Source organism: Brassica napus, chromosome A3, assembly GCF_020379485.1.
Source record: "Brassica napus cultivar Da-Ae chromosome A3, Da-Ae, whole genome shotgun sequence".
NCBI lineage: Eukaryota > Viridiplantae > Streptophyta > Magnoliopsida > Brassicales > Brassicaceae > Brassica > Brassica napus.
The window spans coordinates 29,995,001-30,012,888 of record NC_063436.1 but is presented as its reverse complement, the minus strand read 5'-3'; the positions used below and the strand labels follow the sequence as shown (position 1 = coordinate 30,012,888).

General features: G+C 35.0%; 2 protein-coding genes and 2 long non-coding RNA genes across 6 annotated transcripts; 2 read left to right on the top strand and 2 right to left on the bottom strand.

Moving 5' to 3' along the window:
• On the bottom strand, window positions 1-4,713 carry LOC106436382. Of its 2 annotated transcripts, XR_001287089.3 has the most exons (11): window positions 4,572-4,713; window positions 4,230-4,481; window positions 3,970-4,051; window positions 3,758-3,874; window positions 3,527-3,680; window positions 3,284-3,429; window positions 1,741-3,212; window positions 1,584-1,654; window positions 1,449-1,478; window positions 1,304-1,367; window positions 1-1,182 (listed from the first exon to the last, which is right to left on the bottom strand). It is a non-coding gene; the product is annotated as an uncharacterized LOC106436382 (long non-coding RNA). The 2 variants fall into 2 exon arrangements; XR_002664393.2 differs by having other exon boundaries at window positions 4,230-4,689.
• Window positions 4,714-5,569: 856 nt separating this feature from the next.
• LOC106423277 (alpha-aminoadipic semialdehyde synthase-like) lies at window positions 5,570-9,013 on the top strand. Its single transcript, XM_048766082.1, has 12 exons — window positions 5,570-5,913; window positions 6,074-6,370; window positions 6,621-6,707; window positions 6,834-6,963; window positions 7,057-7,230; window positions 7,302-7,384; window positions 7,468-7,584; window positions 7,665-7,740; window positions 8,024-8,195; window positions 8,284-8,380; window positions 8,472-8,638; window positions 8,741-9,013. Exons 2-12 carry the CDS (start codon window positions 6,092-6,094, stop codon window positions 8,838-8,840), a joined length of 1,482 nt encoding a protein of 493 aa, XP_048622039.1. The 5' UTR covers window positions 5,570-5,913; window positions 6,074-6,091; the 3' UTR covers window positions 8,841-9,013.
• A 1,120-nt stretch (window positions 9,014-10,133) lies between these two features.
• On the bottom strand, window positions 10,134-12,734 carry LOC106423305. The gene is made up of 6 exons (XM_048766078.1): window positions 12,078-12,734; window positions 11,525-11,622; window positions 11,070-11,094; window positions 10,817-10,937; window positions 10,579-10,713; window positions 10,134-10,506 (listed from the first exon to the last, which is right to left on the bottom strand). The coding sequence occupies exons 1-6, from the start codon at window positions 12,511-12,513 to the stop codon at window positions 10,296-10,298; spliced, it is 1,026 nt and encodes a 341-aa protein (XP_048622035.1). The 5' UTR covers window positions 12,514-12,734; the 3' UTR covers window positions 10,134-10,295.
• A 196-nt stretch (window positions 12,735-12,930) lies between these two features.
• On the top strand, window positions 12,931-16,841 carry LOC106423338. 2 transcript variants are annotated; one of them, XR_002663856.2, is made up of 10 exons: window positions 12,931-13,218; window positions 13,422-13,534; window positions 13,705-13,834; window positions 13,943-14,117; window positions 14,247-14,289; window positions 14,362-14,756; window positions 14,875-14,973; window positions 15,054-15,267; window positions 15,363-15,468; window positions 15,556-15,794. It is a non-coding gene; the product is annotated as an uncharacterized LOC106423338 (long non-coding RNA). The 2 variants fall into 2 exon arrangements; XR_001284633.3 differs by lacking the exon at window positions 15,556-15,794 and adding an exon at window positions 15,968-16,841 and having other exon boundaries at window positions 12,932-13,218.
• Window positions 16,842-17,888: the final 1,047 nt, after the last annotated feature.

Here is a 17,888-nt window from a genome sequence, read left to right as displayed (position 1 = left end):
TTTTAAAAAGTTTTATGTTTGAGTTTTTTTTTTTTTAATTTTCAGAGTATATGGAAGTCATCGATGGCTAAAATTTTGAGTTCTATTGTACTGAAGTTGGCTAAAAGGGTTATCGAATCAGTCCCTAATGGCTAAAATGGTTATTGAGTCAGTCCCTAATGTATAGGAAATGAAAATTTCTGGATTCTTGATCCCATTAGATCCGGAAGTTGGATATGGAAATCTTTGTGCAAACTTAGATCGTTAGCTCGTCCCTTTGTGGTCTGTGATTTGGGTACTGGTATTTCTGCGAGCTTCTGGTTTAATAATTGGACCTCGCTGGGACCGTTGATTAACATGACTGGAGAGTTTGGCCCGAGGACAACCGAATTATCAGAATCAGTAGTGTTTCGAGATGCTATTGTTGACAATCGATGGTGGCTGTATTCGTCACGGTCTAGGAATGTGATTATTGGTTTTCTCAAGGACAATTTGCCTAATCCTTCAGAGATCGTTGCATTAGAGAGTGACGGTTTCTTCTTATGGAAAGTGGAAGATAACGCTCCGGCTAACAATTATTCTTCATCGCTCATGTGCAATCACCTCTATAATCAATTAACTGAAGTATCATGGCATAAATCAGTGTGGTTCAAGGGTAGGATTCCTAAACATGCCTTCATAACATGGCTGGTAGCTCATGACAGATTACCAACTCGAGATAGGATGAGGTGCTCGGGTATAGACGTCTCTCCGGCATGTCTCCTCTACGGCACATTGGACGAAAATCGTCAACATATTTTCTTCGATTGTGCTTTTAGCAGGGAGGTTTGGTCTTTGTTTTGCTCTAAACTCCATCTCACACCACCCTCGATCTTTCCTAATGGTTTATGATGGATTAACGACCCAACTTGTGATAGGAATGTCAATCTAATCCTCAAGCTAGCATTCCAAGCTTCTCTTTATTTGGTTTGGAGGGAAAGAAACTCAAGGCTGCATACTAAGGTATCTCGTCCAGCGGCTGCATTGGTGCGTACTTTGTGTGCAAAATTGGACTTTTTATCTAGGGAGCAAAGAAACCTCCCCTCTACTATATCTTTTTTTGTCTACTGGTTTCCTTTATTTTGACAGTTAGTAGGTTGGGTTTACTAACATTTTTTTTCTATTCCAAGATCGTGTATGATCTGTGTTTCTTGCGCCGTAATCCTGTGGGATCATTCGAAATATAAGTAATTTGTTTTTCTAAAAAACACCTTTTTATTGGTGAGAAACGAAACTATTACGAAATGAGAAAAATATTTATATATTTTTTTTTGAAAGTTATTACCAGAAGAGTAAATAGTAGATCATTGTTAAATCCCACTTATATACAGGTGTGCGTCTGAGCTTCCCTGCAATTTTAAATAACAACACCTTAAGAATCCTTGTTACAGGAACTGGTAGTGTTAAGTTTTGTGTTTTCTTTTTCATACCTTGAGTGTTTGCACTTGAAGATGCAACTGCTGTGAAATTAAAGAGAGCAAAGGATTAGTATCAGACATGTGTGAATTTGTACGGTAATATATAAATCGTATGATTGTTATACTGAGTTTAAAAAGAGAACAAACTTTTATTAGGGTTGGTCCCTTTCTTTGCAGCTCTACTTTTCGCCCGAGAGCTTGGACTTTTGCTTCGTTCACTGTTTTTTTTTTTTGGAATATTGTGAATAATGAAGGATAGGTCATACGGTCAGCAAGAATTGTAAGTGTTATACTTATCCATTACCTTGTTTAAGATAAGTATCATGAGAAGGAAATCCAATCAGAATGTTCTGATTTGGCAAGTTAGAGGACAGCCATGGACTGCTCTGGTTTAGTCGAGCACGTAAGACCTTTTCAAAGTGTAAAGTAATTTACTGGAACATACCTTGTTTTGGTTGCTCTCCACGCTTTTCTGCGGGGATAAGTTGACGTTCTTGCCGAGCTTTCCTTCCAACTGATCATGTGTTCTGATTCTTAAGCAGCATGAGTAAAGCAGGTTATTGGTTTTTATAATTTGTAATAGTAAACTGTGCGTTAGGTGGATCCTAAAATAAATATAACCTCTGGATGCTTCCTCTGAATTTGTATTCTCAACTATGAGTGGAAAATTCTCAGCGTCGTCATGGATGACGCTGGTCATACGCTACATAGGGAGGAATATAAGTTAAACAACCGATGTAAACTTTTCGTCAAATTCCTTCTATCTTATTTTGGATACAACAAACTTGTTTTTTCTTTGGTTTATTGGTAGCTGAAGTGGACACTTGAGGTATAGGTTGGTTTTCTTGAGATCCACCATTTCCGGTTTTGCCTTCAGCTTTAGCTTTCTTCCTCACCATGAATATAGCTCTGGTTTTTTGATAGAGTAGACAGAGTATGAGTTTAGAACTTCTTTTTGTGAAGCTAAAACTACTTGACCTTGCAGAAACGTCTGAACATGTTTAATTGTTGCATTGAATGTCAGTCCCCACGAATGTGTTATATTGACCCAATAAAGCCGGCTTTAATTCAAGGTATTATAAGAAAATATCTGTAAGTTAACATGTACGTTAGTTAGAGTTTCTTTAAGTTAACTCTGTCATAATAGGTAGGAATTTATACGTGGAGGGTTCATGTATATGTATGAGGCAATGTTTGTTTTTTTAAGAAAGAAAGTGTCTCGTTCCTGACTGTAATATAGGTATTTGATCTTGTTGGTAGCCTGTTATATAAATAGTTTCTGATGAATATTCTTATAATTTTAATTTAACTAATGAAATACATTGAGTCATGCAGCGGACTTCATTTTTCAAGCATAATATGTGTTGTCAATTAATTAGAACCTAGAAGGTAATAAAGAGAAAAACTTGCATTAATAAGTAAAACACCACCACATAGTTTTATTTAAAAAAACACGAAGTTGCAAAAACTCTAGACGAAAAGCAAATGCAAAAGAACGACATCAATACATAAGTAAATGTATTGGTGGGTTGTAACTCTCAGGTGGCTCTATGCCAACCGTAGCTTCTTCTTTTCACTCTCATATCGATCAACAGGTGGTGTGCTTGATGCTGGACGCCCCCCTTCTGGTACAGTAGATGAGGGAGTTTGATGGTTCACATCTGTAGTTTCACCAAGTTTCGCTGCCAAATTATCAACGATCTCAACAACAGTGCTACTGTTACCAGCAGGGACCATACTTGCTATTGGATTCTGGACTTGCTCATGTTGATCACCCTGTCCACAACCCATCAATTAATTTAGTTATATAACTTTCTAAGATATAACTCTCAGTTCAACGAACTCACATCGCCTACAAAGTCTGGGAGTGGTGCACGCTGAGTCTTGGGATGCTCTTCAAGTTTGAATGTTGGTCAACTTAAGCATTTCCATATCAAAAGCAACAAATAGAGCATCATCTGTCTGATCTGCTGCAGATAGTTCCACATGGTACCTGTAGTCGAGAATGTTTAGCAAACAAAATACAACAGTAGCGAGAATATGTGGAAGTTGAATTTATGTTTCTGAAACTTTGGGAGTAGTAGATTTACCTGGGGGAAGCCATAGCGCTTGTGTTATCACAAAAAAAAAAGCACGTGAAAGAAGAAATCTCCTTCACAACCTTCTGAGAACATCCACTGCTGCCAATATAACACCCCCTTTTTCAGACTGTATTACTTTAGCAGTACAGAGGAACTCGATTATCTACAACCAGTAAGAATATTTAAACATAGGTGAGACATTTGATAGATTAACTATATATATATATATCTTTCTATCACCTGAGGATCAGCTGTTAAGACAGATTGGTTAAGCTCAGAGACAGTGAGGGGTCTATCTTCTGAGCATGAATCAGTTTTGATGAAGAGGCTGTCTGGTTTGAGCCATCTCCAAACAACCTAAACAGAGGATTAATTTACAGGAAAAACAAAGTTCAGCGAATTCATGTGGGTATATTAAATGTTTATCTAATATTTCTAGTTGAGTTTCTTACTTTGCATAGTGCTCCTTTTCCGCATCCGTCTCAGTGTCGAAGTAGATGTCGGTTCCAAAAGTCCCATTGAGGAATAACCGCCCTGTGTAAAGGAAAGATAGTTTAGACGCTGGTACGTTTCTTTGGAGACACAAGACACACATCGCAATTGGGATAATTCATAACCGAGAGCATGATTAGATAGAAAAAAGTAATCAAATTTCAAGCAATGATTTAATCGATATAAGATGTAATAAAGAGACTGATGTCGCCGGAGTTACCTTCTCATCCAGGAAAAGAATGTCGCTACTCATCAGTTCGCCATCTCTCCTGACATCCCGAGCCTCTCAAACCGGAGAAGTCGAACCAAACACAGACCGATCTCATGAATCGTGTAGGAAGAAGCCATTGCTGGAATCGAAGCTTGATGAAGTTTTTACTTAGGGATTTCGTAGAACTGCAGCTATTCATCGCAGGGAAGGAACCGATTTATAGAGAAGAGCTTCAAGCGATAACCTTTGATGATAATGAAGCTGTTTAATTCAGAGAGAGTGGGATGAGTAGTGGGTTTGAAGTAAATGATGAGGTTAAAATAGATGAATTACAGAAACGGGAGACGTTACAAAGATGGGGGTCTGAGTTTGCAGGAGACGAAGAGCGAGGAAGGAGGAGAGAGCTCGATAGGGGCGATGCAGATTAAAACCCTAATATAATATGGGTCATGTCTGGATATCTTTTGAATTGGCCCAGTAAACAATCAAATATCTTGAACCCAAACAGAAAGAGAGAGTAAATTTGTTGTTCGATAAAAAAAGGGAACACGTGTCCAATTTTAAAACATCCTCTGCTGAGGTGGCTCAAGGAGGAGAGTTTCTGGACTACTTTATTAGTATAGATTTAACAAAGTTTAAATTAGCTTTAATTTTGAGAATATGTTCAAAAACGAAGTTTAGATTAATTTTGGAATATCATTGATTGGTTCACGCCATCCTCTTGGAATCTATAAACAACTTTATCATTATATACCAAACACATCTGCTACCACTGAGATGCAACACAAATAAATTATCAAAAGAACACGTTTTCCTTTCGTTCTAATAATATGATCATTATGCCAAAAAAAAAAAATAATATGATCATTATATACAACATTAGACTATTACTTTAAATTATACATATAATATTTTTCAAAAAGAAACCAACAGGCCTATCATCAATCTCCAACTAATCATTTTAATGATGTACTTTTACCAATTATTTTTTGTTGATATACGTAATCTACACCATTAAAATAAAAACCATTACTTATTTCATGTATGATATTTCATTTTGGACTTTTCCTTGGAAGTTTTATGAAATTTTACATATTTTATTACAATATCTTCTAATATCTTTTTCTTTTTCTTTAAAATGCAAATATATATTTACAAAAATTTAACAAAATATTTTTGGCATCTTTTACAAAATTTAATCAATACTATAATTAGCATAAAACATCATTAGAAATTAAAATTAATTTATTTTGATTTATAAACGAAAATTACAACTTCTGTAAAATATTTTCAATTATATTTTAATGATAAGAATAAATTAAATTGATTAAGTTGTGAAAATACATTTTACAATGATTTTAAATAGATTTTGTTAAAAAATATCTTATCAATTTTTTTTTCCACATTCACACCTCCCAATACGTTAATTCTACTATTTAGAGTTTTAGATTTTGTTTGTCAAATGATATGGATAACATTTATAAAGTTAGAGAATAATATAAAAATATTCAATCATAAATTTTTGGAATATAAACATTAATATTTTGATATATATGAAAATACGGATGCATGCACATATCAAGATCTAGTTTAGCTTATAAAAGGACGTAAAGAAACATAGTTCTTACTACACATCGAAAAGATTCCATCTTAATAAAACAGTTCACAAGCATTGCATGATCAACATCATCAGGTACGTTTTCATTTCTTCTTCTTTTTTTTTTGGTCAAACACGTTTTCATTTCTTCTTGCAGAACTTTCCTTGTCGCAAATGATCTTATAAACTCATAGGTTCGTGTCCTTAATAAACATTGTCAGGGAGTGTGAGATAGGGCTTTGTTATTCTTATGCAGAAATTATACTCTTAAAATATGAACCCAAGTGTTGACGAGGAGATGAAGAAGAAGAAGAAGCTGGGGAATGGGGTTGTGGGAATACTAGCTGAATCAGTGAACAAATGGGAACGAAGAACGCCGTTGACGCCTTCACATTGCTCTCGTCTTTTACAAGACAGAACAGGCGTTTCACGCATTGTGGTTCAGCCATCTGCGAAGCGGATCTATCACGATGCCTTGTACTCAGATGTCGGATGTGAAATCTCTGATGATTTGTCTGATTGTGGGCTTATACTCTGTATCAAACAACCCAAGGTATATAGAAAACTTGCATTTTTTTAAAGAATATACTAAATTCTTGAGTCTTGTATGACACGTTAGCACTAATTAGCCGGAGATCTCTCTAAACCCGTGGACACGTGACTAAATTGGTGAACTACGTTAAATCCTTGTGTCGTTTACTTTCTTGTTTATTTGTCTGTTTCCGCACTATCTTCATGCATCGGATATAACATTTTTTTGTGTTTATGAGTTTTAGAGTATAGTGTGTATTGTTGTCTTGCAGCTAGAAATGATACTTCCCGAGAGAGCATATGCTTTCTTTTCACACATTCATAGGGCACAGAAAGAAAAAATGCCTTTGTTGGATAAAGTAAGAAGAGTTTTCATTCATGCCTTTTTTTTTTGTCACTACCATTCATGCCTTTTAAAAGAAAATTTTTAGTCCCTTTCAAGAGAATATCTGGGAATGTTGAAATCTGGTATTTCGAAAATGCAGATATTGTCTGAGAGAGTGACTTTGTATGATTATGAGCTCATTGTTGGAGATCATGGGAAAAGATTATTGGCATTTGGTATATATGCAGGCAGAGCTGGTCTTGTTGACTTCCTACATGGACTGGGACAGAGTAAGCTGCTCTTGCTGCTATTCTAACATGTTCTTTTTAAAGCATTAATAAGCTTACATTTTTAGGTGTTGATGAATTTAATTTTCGATGCAGGATATCTAAGTCAAGGATATTCAACTCCTTTCCTCTCGCTAGGTTCATCCTATATGTATCCCTCATTGGCTGCAGCAAAAGCTGCTGTGATTTCTGTTGGTGAAGAGATTTCAAGCCAGGGACTCCCACTAGGAATCTGCCCTCTTGTATTTGTTTTCACTGGAACAGGAAATGGTAACTTCTTTGATCCTCTCCTTCAGTTCTCAGCCTAAGGATGTTTCATTTATAATTTTCTCATTTTGCAGTTTCTCGTGGGGCGCAAGAAATGTTCAAGCTTCTTCCTCACGCTTTTGTTGAACCAAGCAACCTTCCTGGACTATTTGTAAAAGTAAGTGTAGCTTTGCTTTTTACTCATTTTCAGGGTATTAAAGGTTACACGTTTTGGTTTATGAAGTGTGTATTTATGCATAGGACAAAGGAATGAGCCAAAATGGAAAATCAACAAAGCGAGTACATCAAGTATATGGCTGTATTATTACCAGCCAAGACATGGTTGAACACCAAGATCCATCAAAGTCATTTGACAAAGTAACACTTACTTAACAACTTAGCTCCACGCCTGTGACTTTTGTTACACTACTATTAAATCTTCATTTATTTATCTTCAGGCTGACTATTATGCACACCCGGAACACTACAATCCAGTTTTTCACGACAAGATCGCCCCTTATACATCAGTTCTTGGTACATCCTGATCTCTATGTTGCCTCAAGAGTTGATGAGCTTACTTATAAGAAATTCACAGGCCGGTCCTGTGCAAAGCCTAATGAAACATTTTCCTATAGTTCCCAAAATTTTGAAAAAATCACTTGATATAAACTTCTAAATTTGTAAAAAAAGCTCAAATTTGTTTATAAAATATTTTTATTAAAACATTTACTAAATCGCCTATATCCCCTAAAATCTCATGGTAGGCCCTGAAAATTCAATAGTTCCAGCATGTACTTAACTCTGACTTTCTGTGCAGTAAACTGTATGTACTGGGAGAAGAAGTTTCCCCGTCTTCTAAGCACCAAACAGGTTCAAGATTTAGCAGAAAAAGGATGTCCGTTAGTGGGAATATGTGATATAACTTGTGACATCGGTGGCTCTGTTGAGTTTGTTAACCGAGCTACCTCAATTGACTCTCCTTTCTTTAGGTAAATCTAAACCTTGAAAGTATTTTTCTTTATAGTCTTTTACATTTTACTATGGAATGAAACTTGTTGAACTGAAAAATGTCTTGAGGTTTGATCCTACAAACAATTCATACTACAATGACATGGATGGTGATGGTGTACTATGCATGGCCATCGACATTCTACCCACAGAGTTTGCTAAAGAGGTAAGAAAGAGTATAATTAGTAATATTAGGGACTGATGCTACAATTTAAAAACTTTGTATTTGATTTGGAGTTCTTGTGCCATGGTAAAAGGCATCCCAGCATTTTGGAGACATTCTTTCCGAATTTGTCGGTAGTTTGGCTTCGGTGACTGAAGTTTCAGATCTACCGGGACATCTGAAGAAGGCTTGCATAAGCTACAGAGGAGAGTTGACACCTTTGTATGAGCATATTCCACGTATGATGAAGTCTGATCCAGAGTATGCTTTACTTCACCATTTTTTCACATACATTATCTAAAGTGATTATTTGGCTTCTCCACTAAACTATGTTTTAAAACTTTCTACACTTCAAAAAAACAGAGATGTACAAGGAAAAATCGCCAGCGGTGTGGTTTCCAACCAGAGAACATACAAATCATTAACTCTGTTAGTTAATCCAGATGAAGGAGGAGACAAATAAGTGAAAGAGTGTTGTTTTGGTGGTTCTGCTAGTATCTCTAGAGATGGTTCTCCATGCAAAGGAAGAGACAAATAAGTGAAAGAGTGTTGTTTTGATACTAGTTAGTAAAAGCATAAACGTACTTGTTTGTTATGCTCCTATTGTGAATTGCATTTTAAAATAAACTAGATTTTGACCCGCGCTTAGAAAGCGCGGGTTTGTTTGTTTTTCATTTATTAATCGAAAACTAATTTGAAAATTACCATTATTTTTGTTTCGAACCATAACAATTGAGTTTTTAAGGTTTTATCATTTTTTTTCTCTTCAAAATATGGTATTTTTTTTTAAATATGGTAGTTGTTCTATGATAATATTTGAGTTTTAAGATTTGTTTTTATATCTGACCTAGATTTATGGTTGGACCTATAGACCCGATACATTGTATATAATCCGGTTTGGATTTAATGAAAAATTCGTTAATTAAAAATCTGATATAACCAGGTAAAAATCCAAAAACTCACTATTAACCTGCAATCTGATACCATTGATCCGATTACAAAATATCTAATAGTAATTTTTTTTTAAATTGATTAAATTACTCATATATTTATTAATATTACATAAATTAGTGATTCCTTAGAATTTGATAAAATTTTATTATGTTATCCAAATAAAAAATGATAATACAAAAAACTTATTGATATGACAATATTAGTTTATTTTCGTTATTAATAACCTATTATAAGTTTGTGCTTTTATTTTAGATTTAAAAATTAATTTTAATATAGTTTTTAAAATTTTCTTGAACACTCGTAATTGTCATATCAATATTATGTATAAAATGACATTATAAATGGAAAAATGATATTCAAATATGTATATGATATATGGTGTAGGATATAGGATTTTGGTTTATATTGAAAAAATGTATAATATTCAAATGATCTGTTTTGAATATTGATATGTATATTTAAGAAAATGATATTTTCATGTTTGCTAATTTATTTATAGTTCGTAATATATTTATACATATATTATATTTAAAGTTAGTATATCTTTTAAATATATATAGGCCCATTATTTATAGATCTATTTAGGTGTACATGTAGGCCCAAAACCAAAAGACTTAAATGCCATTAATGAATTTTATTCATTCTTTGTAAAAATAAGGGTATTTTTGAGAAATTGTAATTTTCATTAAGTGAATGATCCTCTTTTAATGGTATTGATGAGATTTTATAAGATTTAAAACTATACATCACTTTATATATTTACATCAAAATAAAAAGTTGAATAATATGATTAAAAATTAAATTTAGAAAAATAAAACATTTAACTTAGTGCGAAAAGATTACAGTTTTACCTAATTCCATCTTTTTTTGCTTCTTTCATGTTTGTACAATATAATGTCACTTGAAAGCATCAATACTATAGTTTAGCACTGGCAAAATGACATTATCAAATTGCAAAAATGTTTCAACACTTTGATACTACCAATGAGAGAATCTGCTGCTCCACCTCTTCCCAATTATGAACTCTAGTCACCAGAGGATGTCTATCCACAGACTCAGTTTTAGACCAAGGGTATGAGTTTTCATAGTCAAAGAGGAGAACCTTCATTCCAATGTTAGCGCATTCCTCTGCATATCTCGGGTTGTCGTCAATCAATACCTCTGCTCCAAATGATCTGCAGTTGGATTAGCTCATCAAATCACATGAAAGATAAATACAAATATTCATGAGTTGATTGTATATGCACCTGCAGATTTCAGACTTGGGTTTAGACTCTCCATGAAGAGCAAAATGGTTTCCGAAATGAATCTGTTTAAACAGTCCAGGAAAATGCATGTCGAGCCACTCAAGTGTGTGATCCTTTATCGCATTCTGCCGGGACCTATCCAATGACACACATTCGGGTTTTCAGAATTAATTCGGGTTTTCAGAATTAACTGGTCAAAACGTTCAACAGAGAGAAGATTACACAGCATGACACTTACGTCACAACTGAAAGCTCGCAATGTCTTGAGAGCTTGTGAAGAGTGTTATGGGCGCCTGGAAGAGGATGGATCCCTTTCTTGAAATACGATGTCTTAAAGAATTCATGAACACGTATGTCAGCTGCAGGACAAGAACAATATTAGGTCCCAATCTATCACCAAAGTTGCTGACACAGAAAAAGTTCTTGACAGCAAAATCATCAGCTAGTCCCTTGATTAATGCATATAGCTGAAAGAAGGTTTTAGATAATACCTTCATTCCGAGAGCAGTTCCATATCTGCGAGACAAATTGAGACACAAGTTTAAGGGCATATCATAGACAAAATATCTGTGATGGGAAGCCAGCAACGTTTTATCTGTACAGTAAAAGGCAACGTAAGAAGGGTTCCTGAGTTTTATATGTTTTGGTGAATGGTGAAAATTTGACAACAGAAAAACTGGAGCAGACTTCTACGAAGACCTCTTCACCCATTCAAAGTGCGCACAGGATAATGTGCTATATTAGTAAAGCAGAGAACTCCTATCCTTATCCACCTCGTATATGAACTTTTCCTAAAAGGTTTTATTCCAAGCTAACTCTATCTATTTATCCCAGCATAGGAGGTCATAAACTAGGAAACAACACAATGAAAAAAGCAAGAGGGTATTCCTCCATTTGAACAGTAAGATGGAAAGCTCAAAAAAAAGAAAGTGCTCTCGTTGCATACCTTGAAGAACTCGTAGACATGGTATTCTGAGACTGAATGGTTTGACAAATAGCGGTCCGCAATGAACCTGTTTAGGGCCGAGACAAAGTTTCCAAGAACTGCTTACATAAAAAAGACCATAAGATGAAGCAAAGCATAAAACAATGGCTGAATACAGAGAGAGAGAGAAAAAATGGTGTTCAGTGTAGGGAAAGCAAGAGATTCGAGATATCCGCAAGCAAATCAAATCATATCAAAGATAATTAATCTCGAGTTGAAAACATAACCGTCAGTCACTATACAACAACACAACACTCATGAAACTATTCAAAGACACCAGTTTAAGACATATAGTTCAACGTGGTTCCTCCATTATTAGGCAGAGATACACATATTTCCAGATTTTACTACAAACAAACACCATCCAGAACAATTTATATACTATTCAGCTTACTGTTACATTACTATTCCATAACCAATTCAACAGTTTAATAACTCTTTTAACATAACATTTCAAAACGATTTCAAAGCTGTAAGCATCATCACCTAAAGAAGAGAAGGGAACATAACATACCCTCGTCTATATCAACAGCCACAACAATCTTATCATTCCCTTGGAGCCTCGTCGTATTACCAACTCCACGACCATCCGCTAGGTCTGTGTTTCCGCCGCCGCCGTGTTCTTCCCTGGGGACATGTAGAAGCCGGCGATGCAACAGAGCTAAAGCTCGAGCCTTTTGATCAGCCTTCTTGTGAGAAGAATCAAAACAGCTTCTTAACGCGAACCCATTATGCTTTCCGCCTTTACAAACCTTGAACAACCCATTACAGCCAGTTCTGTTGTTGTAAAATCTAACGGGATCGAGCCTGTGAACGTAACCTCCACCCAATCGGTTCCCGATTGATCGGAGAAGAAAGGGATCGGAAGAAGCAGACATTAGGGATTGTGAAACGAATCGTGGGATGATTCTGTGGAGAATGGCGTTGGAGTAGTAGTGCCTCTTTAACATCACGAACTTTCTCACATTTACACCACCATCCACAATCCAAACTCAAATCGAACAAGAAACCCTAGAATCCCAAATCGAAGAGAGAGAGAGAGAGAGAGGGACTGAATTAATTAATTTTGTAAAGGAAAACAAAATTAGAAACGCAATCTATAGGCTCCAACGTAATAATCATGCATTCGAGCAACTTAGCTTGGGATTTATCAAAACTAGATTAAGCCATTTATATCTATCTATACTATAATAAAAATATATAATCATCAGAGAAACATGCCACGTAAGATTAAAAATTTGGACCAATCAAAAAGCTTTAAATTGTCAGGTCAGACTTTTGTTTAATTGACACATAATTTTTGCCGGTAAATTATTGGGCATATTAGCAATGGCCCATAAGAGCCCAACTCTCTTTCCTAACTTAGATTTTGTCACCATCGTCTCAGACGCTTCCAATTCACCATCGTCGGTTTGCAATCTCTGCACATCCCGTTACACTGTAGTTATCACGATCTACTCACCCTCATTCAATTGCATTCTTTACTTCATTCTTTATCAGCTATGCTATCCTTCCACCTCCTTTTTTTCACTCTTTTATAAACCCTTTCTCGATGAATCCAGAATGACCATCTCCCTTTCTTCGTCATATCCTTTTTCTTTTTAATCTTCTTCTCTCTCTCCCACAATTGTTCATGCCGAGATGACCTTAAAAAAGTAACAATCGTTCACTCACAAGCAACTCATAACCATTAGTTTTTGGCCAAAACCAAATTAAGTTGTAGTTTAAAGATTTATTGGATTATTTATCTTCCATTACATCAGATTCATCACTGTTAAATCCTTAAAAATCTTCTCAGAGCTCTCTTGCTTAATCAGAGAAGAGATTATTCATAGCTCTTATCGTTTTTACTTTGCAGTGAGTTGGCTTCACCAAAATGGAGCTGAGAAACACAGTCTGGTAATGGAGATTCCTATTGGCGCCACCGTAATCACCATTGGCGGTATCCAAAGAAGCCAGTGCCATCTTAATGTAAGTTATAACAAGTTCTTATTTTCCTTTCAGGTTTTAATGTAGAAACTAAATTTTGATTTCAGTAGAATTTGATTAGTGATTAATGTTAGGCTTGAGGCGTATTAATGTTAGTGTTAGAGTTGTTCGTTTAGTATTGTGCCTAAGATGATTGATTGTGGAATGTGCAGATCATGGAGAAGGACTTCAAGTGCTTCACTACGAAGAAGGCCAAAAGTATGAACCACACTATGATTACTTTGTTGACGAGTTCAACACTAAGAATGGAGGTCAACGCATGGCTACAATGCTCATGTATCTGTAAGATGATTTTCTAACTGTATTCTTTTTAAGGTTGCCAAATTCAAGTATTGTCTCTCTTTTTTTTTTTCTTATACAAGAAATAACTCTTACTCTAATTCTATACAGGACGGATGTTGAAGAAGGCGGTGAAACGGTGTTTCCTGCTGCCAATATGAATTTTAGTTCCGTACCATGGTATAATGTGGTAAAAATGGACTTTCCGTAAAGCCTAGAATGGGCGATGCGTTGCTCTTCTGGAGCATGAGGCCCGATGCTATGCTAGACCCCTCAAGCTTGCATGGTATCATTTATTTTTTTTGTCACAAGCATGGTATCATAAGAACCATATAAAACACCCTTTGTAAATTTGCCTTTTCAACGATACCATTCTGAGTGTGGAGTTGATAATATATATCCTCATTGATTCTAGGTTGATGTCCTGTGATTAGAGGGAACAAGTGGTCATCTACCAGGTAACACACAGTGATGATTTTCACTCTCTATTGTGAGTAAATACCTAACAAGGGTTACATATTGCTGTTCAGATTTTAGACCAACTGTGGATAATAAGCCACCATCAAAGGGAAAGAACAGGACTGGTATTATTGTTGGCGTCATTGTTGGCTTAGGACTTTTGAGCATCCTTGCGGGTGTTGGTATCTTCATCATACGAAAAAGAAGAAAGCCGTACACTGATGATGAAGATAATAAGAACTCTTTTTTTTCTTTCTTGAGCTGAAAATGTTTTGGCATCAAACTGGAATATTCATCTTTCAGATTGCTTCATTTTAAGAACTGTTCTTCTTCTTTTTTTCTCGCAGAGCTGCTTAGTATGGAAATAAAGCCTTTCACATTTACTTATTCGGAACTTAAAAGTGCAACTCAAGATTTCAATCTCTCAAACAAGCTTGAAGAGGGTGGGTTTGAGCCTGTTTATAAGGTAAGTCCCATACCAAAGTATCTGCATATACGTTGAAAGAATATCATCTTCTTCCCTTTTTTCCCCATTAGCTTAAGGTTTTTTCTAATAGTAAATTCATTTTGCTTCTCTCTCTCAGGTACAAACTCAAATGATTCAGTTTTCTTTAAAAAGCTCACAAGTCGTGGACCTCTTGCTAAGAAATTTATCCAGTGGCTCCTATCACTTCACCAGATTGGTTAGTGTGACTTTATCATCATCATGGCTCCTTTTATCTCCAAAAGTTCGCTTAGTTGTTTAGTTTTATGTATTTGTCAGGTCTTGATGTGAACCGTACAGACAGGTCTTTGGAATTTTATGAGAAAAGGGAGAATCTGTCCAAGCTTTGGGATATTCTCTCTCTGTTTATGCCTGGATAGACCAAGATGTCGGTTACTGTCAAGGAATGAGTGATCTTTGTTCTCCAATGATTGTTCTTCTTGAAGACGAAGCTGATTCATTCTTTTGTTTTGAGAGATTAATGCGTCGATTGGTACTGGTTTACCTTAAACCATACTTTCAATATGTCTTATGTATTTGGTATGGTACTAAACGTTTGTGTTTTCTTGTGTTTTTCAAAATGAAAAGCGAGGAAACTTCCGGAGCACGGGGAGATCTGTTGGAGTTGAAGCTCAACTTACTCATTTGTCTTCAATTACTCAGATTATTGACCCCAAGCTTCACCAACATCTAGGTATAACTACTACTACTACATCTTCTTTGCCTCTCTACATGTAACATACTCATCTGTTAACCAAGCTCTTGGTCTTGTGAAATGAAGATAAACTGGGGGGAGGTGACTATCTCTGTGCTATTCAGATTGTTCTACTTCATGTGATAGTTTAGTCGGATCCTGTAACACTTTTGAGTATAACCATTTACAAGTACCTACTGCTGATATAGTGGTATCTTTTTTTAAATTAGGTGGCCCTCTCTCCGTACTTAAACTCATCAATTAACAAACATTTTTTTCATAGTATATAACATCTGAGATGGAAAGATTTCAATTTTGATTGTCTATTCAATTTTTGTGACATGGTGAATACTTTATCCTGCCGTGTTTTGAGTTTTTATTGTCCATGATTGTTGAAATTGATACTGAAGCTTTTTCTGTCTTTTTTAGTCATATGTCAGCATATAAAGTATATAGGATGATTCATCTGACTCTGATGAAAATTGTCGTGTGACCACAGAAGGCACACTAACAAGAAGGTTCTGGCGCGTAAACACTAGAGTTGTGGTGAAAGTGACTCTAGCAGCTCGGATACTGACTCTGTCAGTGACAGTGGAGAGAAGAGAAGAAGTAAGGTACAAAGAAACGAATTATAATCAAAAGAATTGTATCTTCTGAATCTGAAGTTGAGAGTGACAACAAGTCGACAACAATAAACTTAGCAAGTCAGACAAAAAGAGTCGACCCTCCAACCAATGTGGTTCGAAAGAAGTCAGGAACAAACATGATGAACAAAGAACAGGTGGGAAGAAGAGGTATGATTCTGATGCTACCGAGCCTTAATCTGAGAATGAGAAACAACAGTTGCGCAGCTAATGACGACAAAATCAGAAAAGAAATGTGGACAATGTGGAATCGAGTCTTCTGAAGAACAAGTATGTGATTCAAGTGGCAAGAATGGCCTATAAAAGAGATGAAGAAGAAGCTGGGTGCAAGCATGACAAGGAAAGATATATAAGAGATTCCCGTAGAAAGAAAATTGCAAGAAACTCTGTTGATGGTTAGGTTAGGAATGAAAAAAAAAAGAGGAAGCTGAAGTATGAAAGTAACCAAATAGGAAATCACATAAGAAAGGAGGACGAGGAATACTCTCACCATAAGAGGGACATTTATGGAATCGATGGTGTATAGACATGGAACAGTCAAGAATGATGATGATGAGGGTGGCTATAATAAGCATACGATTGATAGGTTGGTAAAACGTGTATGACCTGAAACGAAGAGAAGAAACCCCCACTTACACATATTCTTTATTATGTTAGTCATACTACTCTTTTTTGGTGTTCTTATATGTAAACCTATTTAAAATAAAAAAAAAACAATTGTTGATTGAATCCCCATTAGAATTAATATATTATAAATAAAAAAAATATGAAAAATATAAAGCTAACAATGGAAAAATTGAGGTTTTGAAAAATAAATATAATTTTTTTATACAAAACAACAAAGCAATACAAATATAATAGTATAATAAATAAATTATAACAAATTTCAATATGTAATTCGCGTGTAAAATCATTGACCATGTATGAATAATATACATACTTGACATCATGTATATTATTCATTGCTCAACAAAGATGCCATTATTATTTTTATGTTTATGATTCACCAAGTAAAACCATTAACTACTTCAGACCAATATGTATAAGTTATACCCAACAATTACCAGCACACATTTTATGAAGAAATTGTACTCAGATACATGAAGTCTGTGTTGTAAAAGCTCAGGTCAAAAGAGATCATCAACAGAACGTTAATAAATAGAGAAACAAAATTTCTTGCTACTTTCCAAGTTCAAAATTTGTAAAACATTTAGTGATAAATAATGAAAGAATATCATATATTTATGTTTTTTCCATTTTTTGATAGATGACATTTTAGAAAAAAAAATTATGTTTTAAGTTACATGTCGTTTTTGTTTTTCAATATAAAATTTAGTAATTTTATGCAATATTTATATTACTTCGTATGTAGAAAGTAGAAACTGATAAAGACCATGTGCTAAAACCCCTTCTCTCTTAGAGTGAATATTATAGTTCATTTTGCATTTTTAGATCATCCCAATGCCTTTGATTATTGTGTATTTTGGATCACTATACAGAAATTCATATTAGATACTTTAAAAAAATTCATATTAGATATTTAGATTCACAGTTTAAGTTTCATTTTGGTAAATGTGCTTTATTTCTGAGTTTCATATATGTGAAACAAATCATTGAGCTTTGATTTAATGAGACTGTTGAGTTTTTAATCTATCAACTCTTCTGTGCCTTGAAACTTAAAGGTGGTCTTCTTCTGCTTGAAGTTTAGACACTAAGCCAACTGAGTAAAGAAAGAACTGAAGAAAGGCATCAGAAGAGCGAGTGCCATAAAGTCAT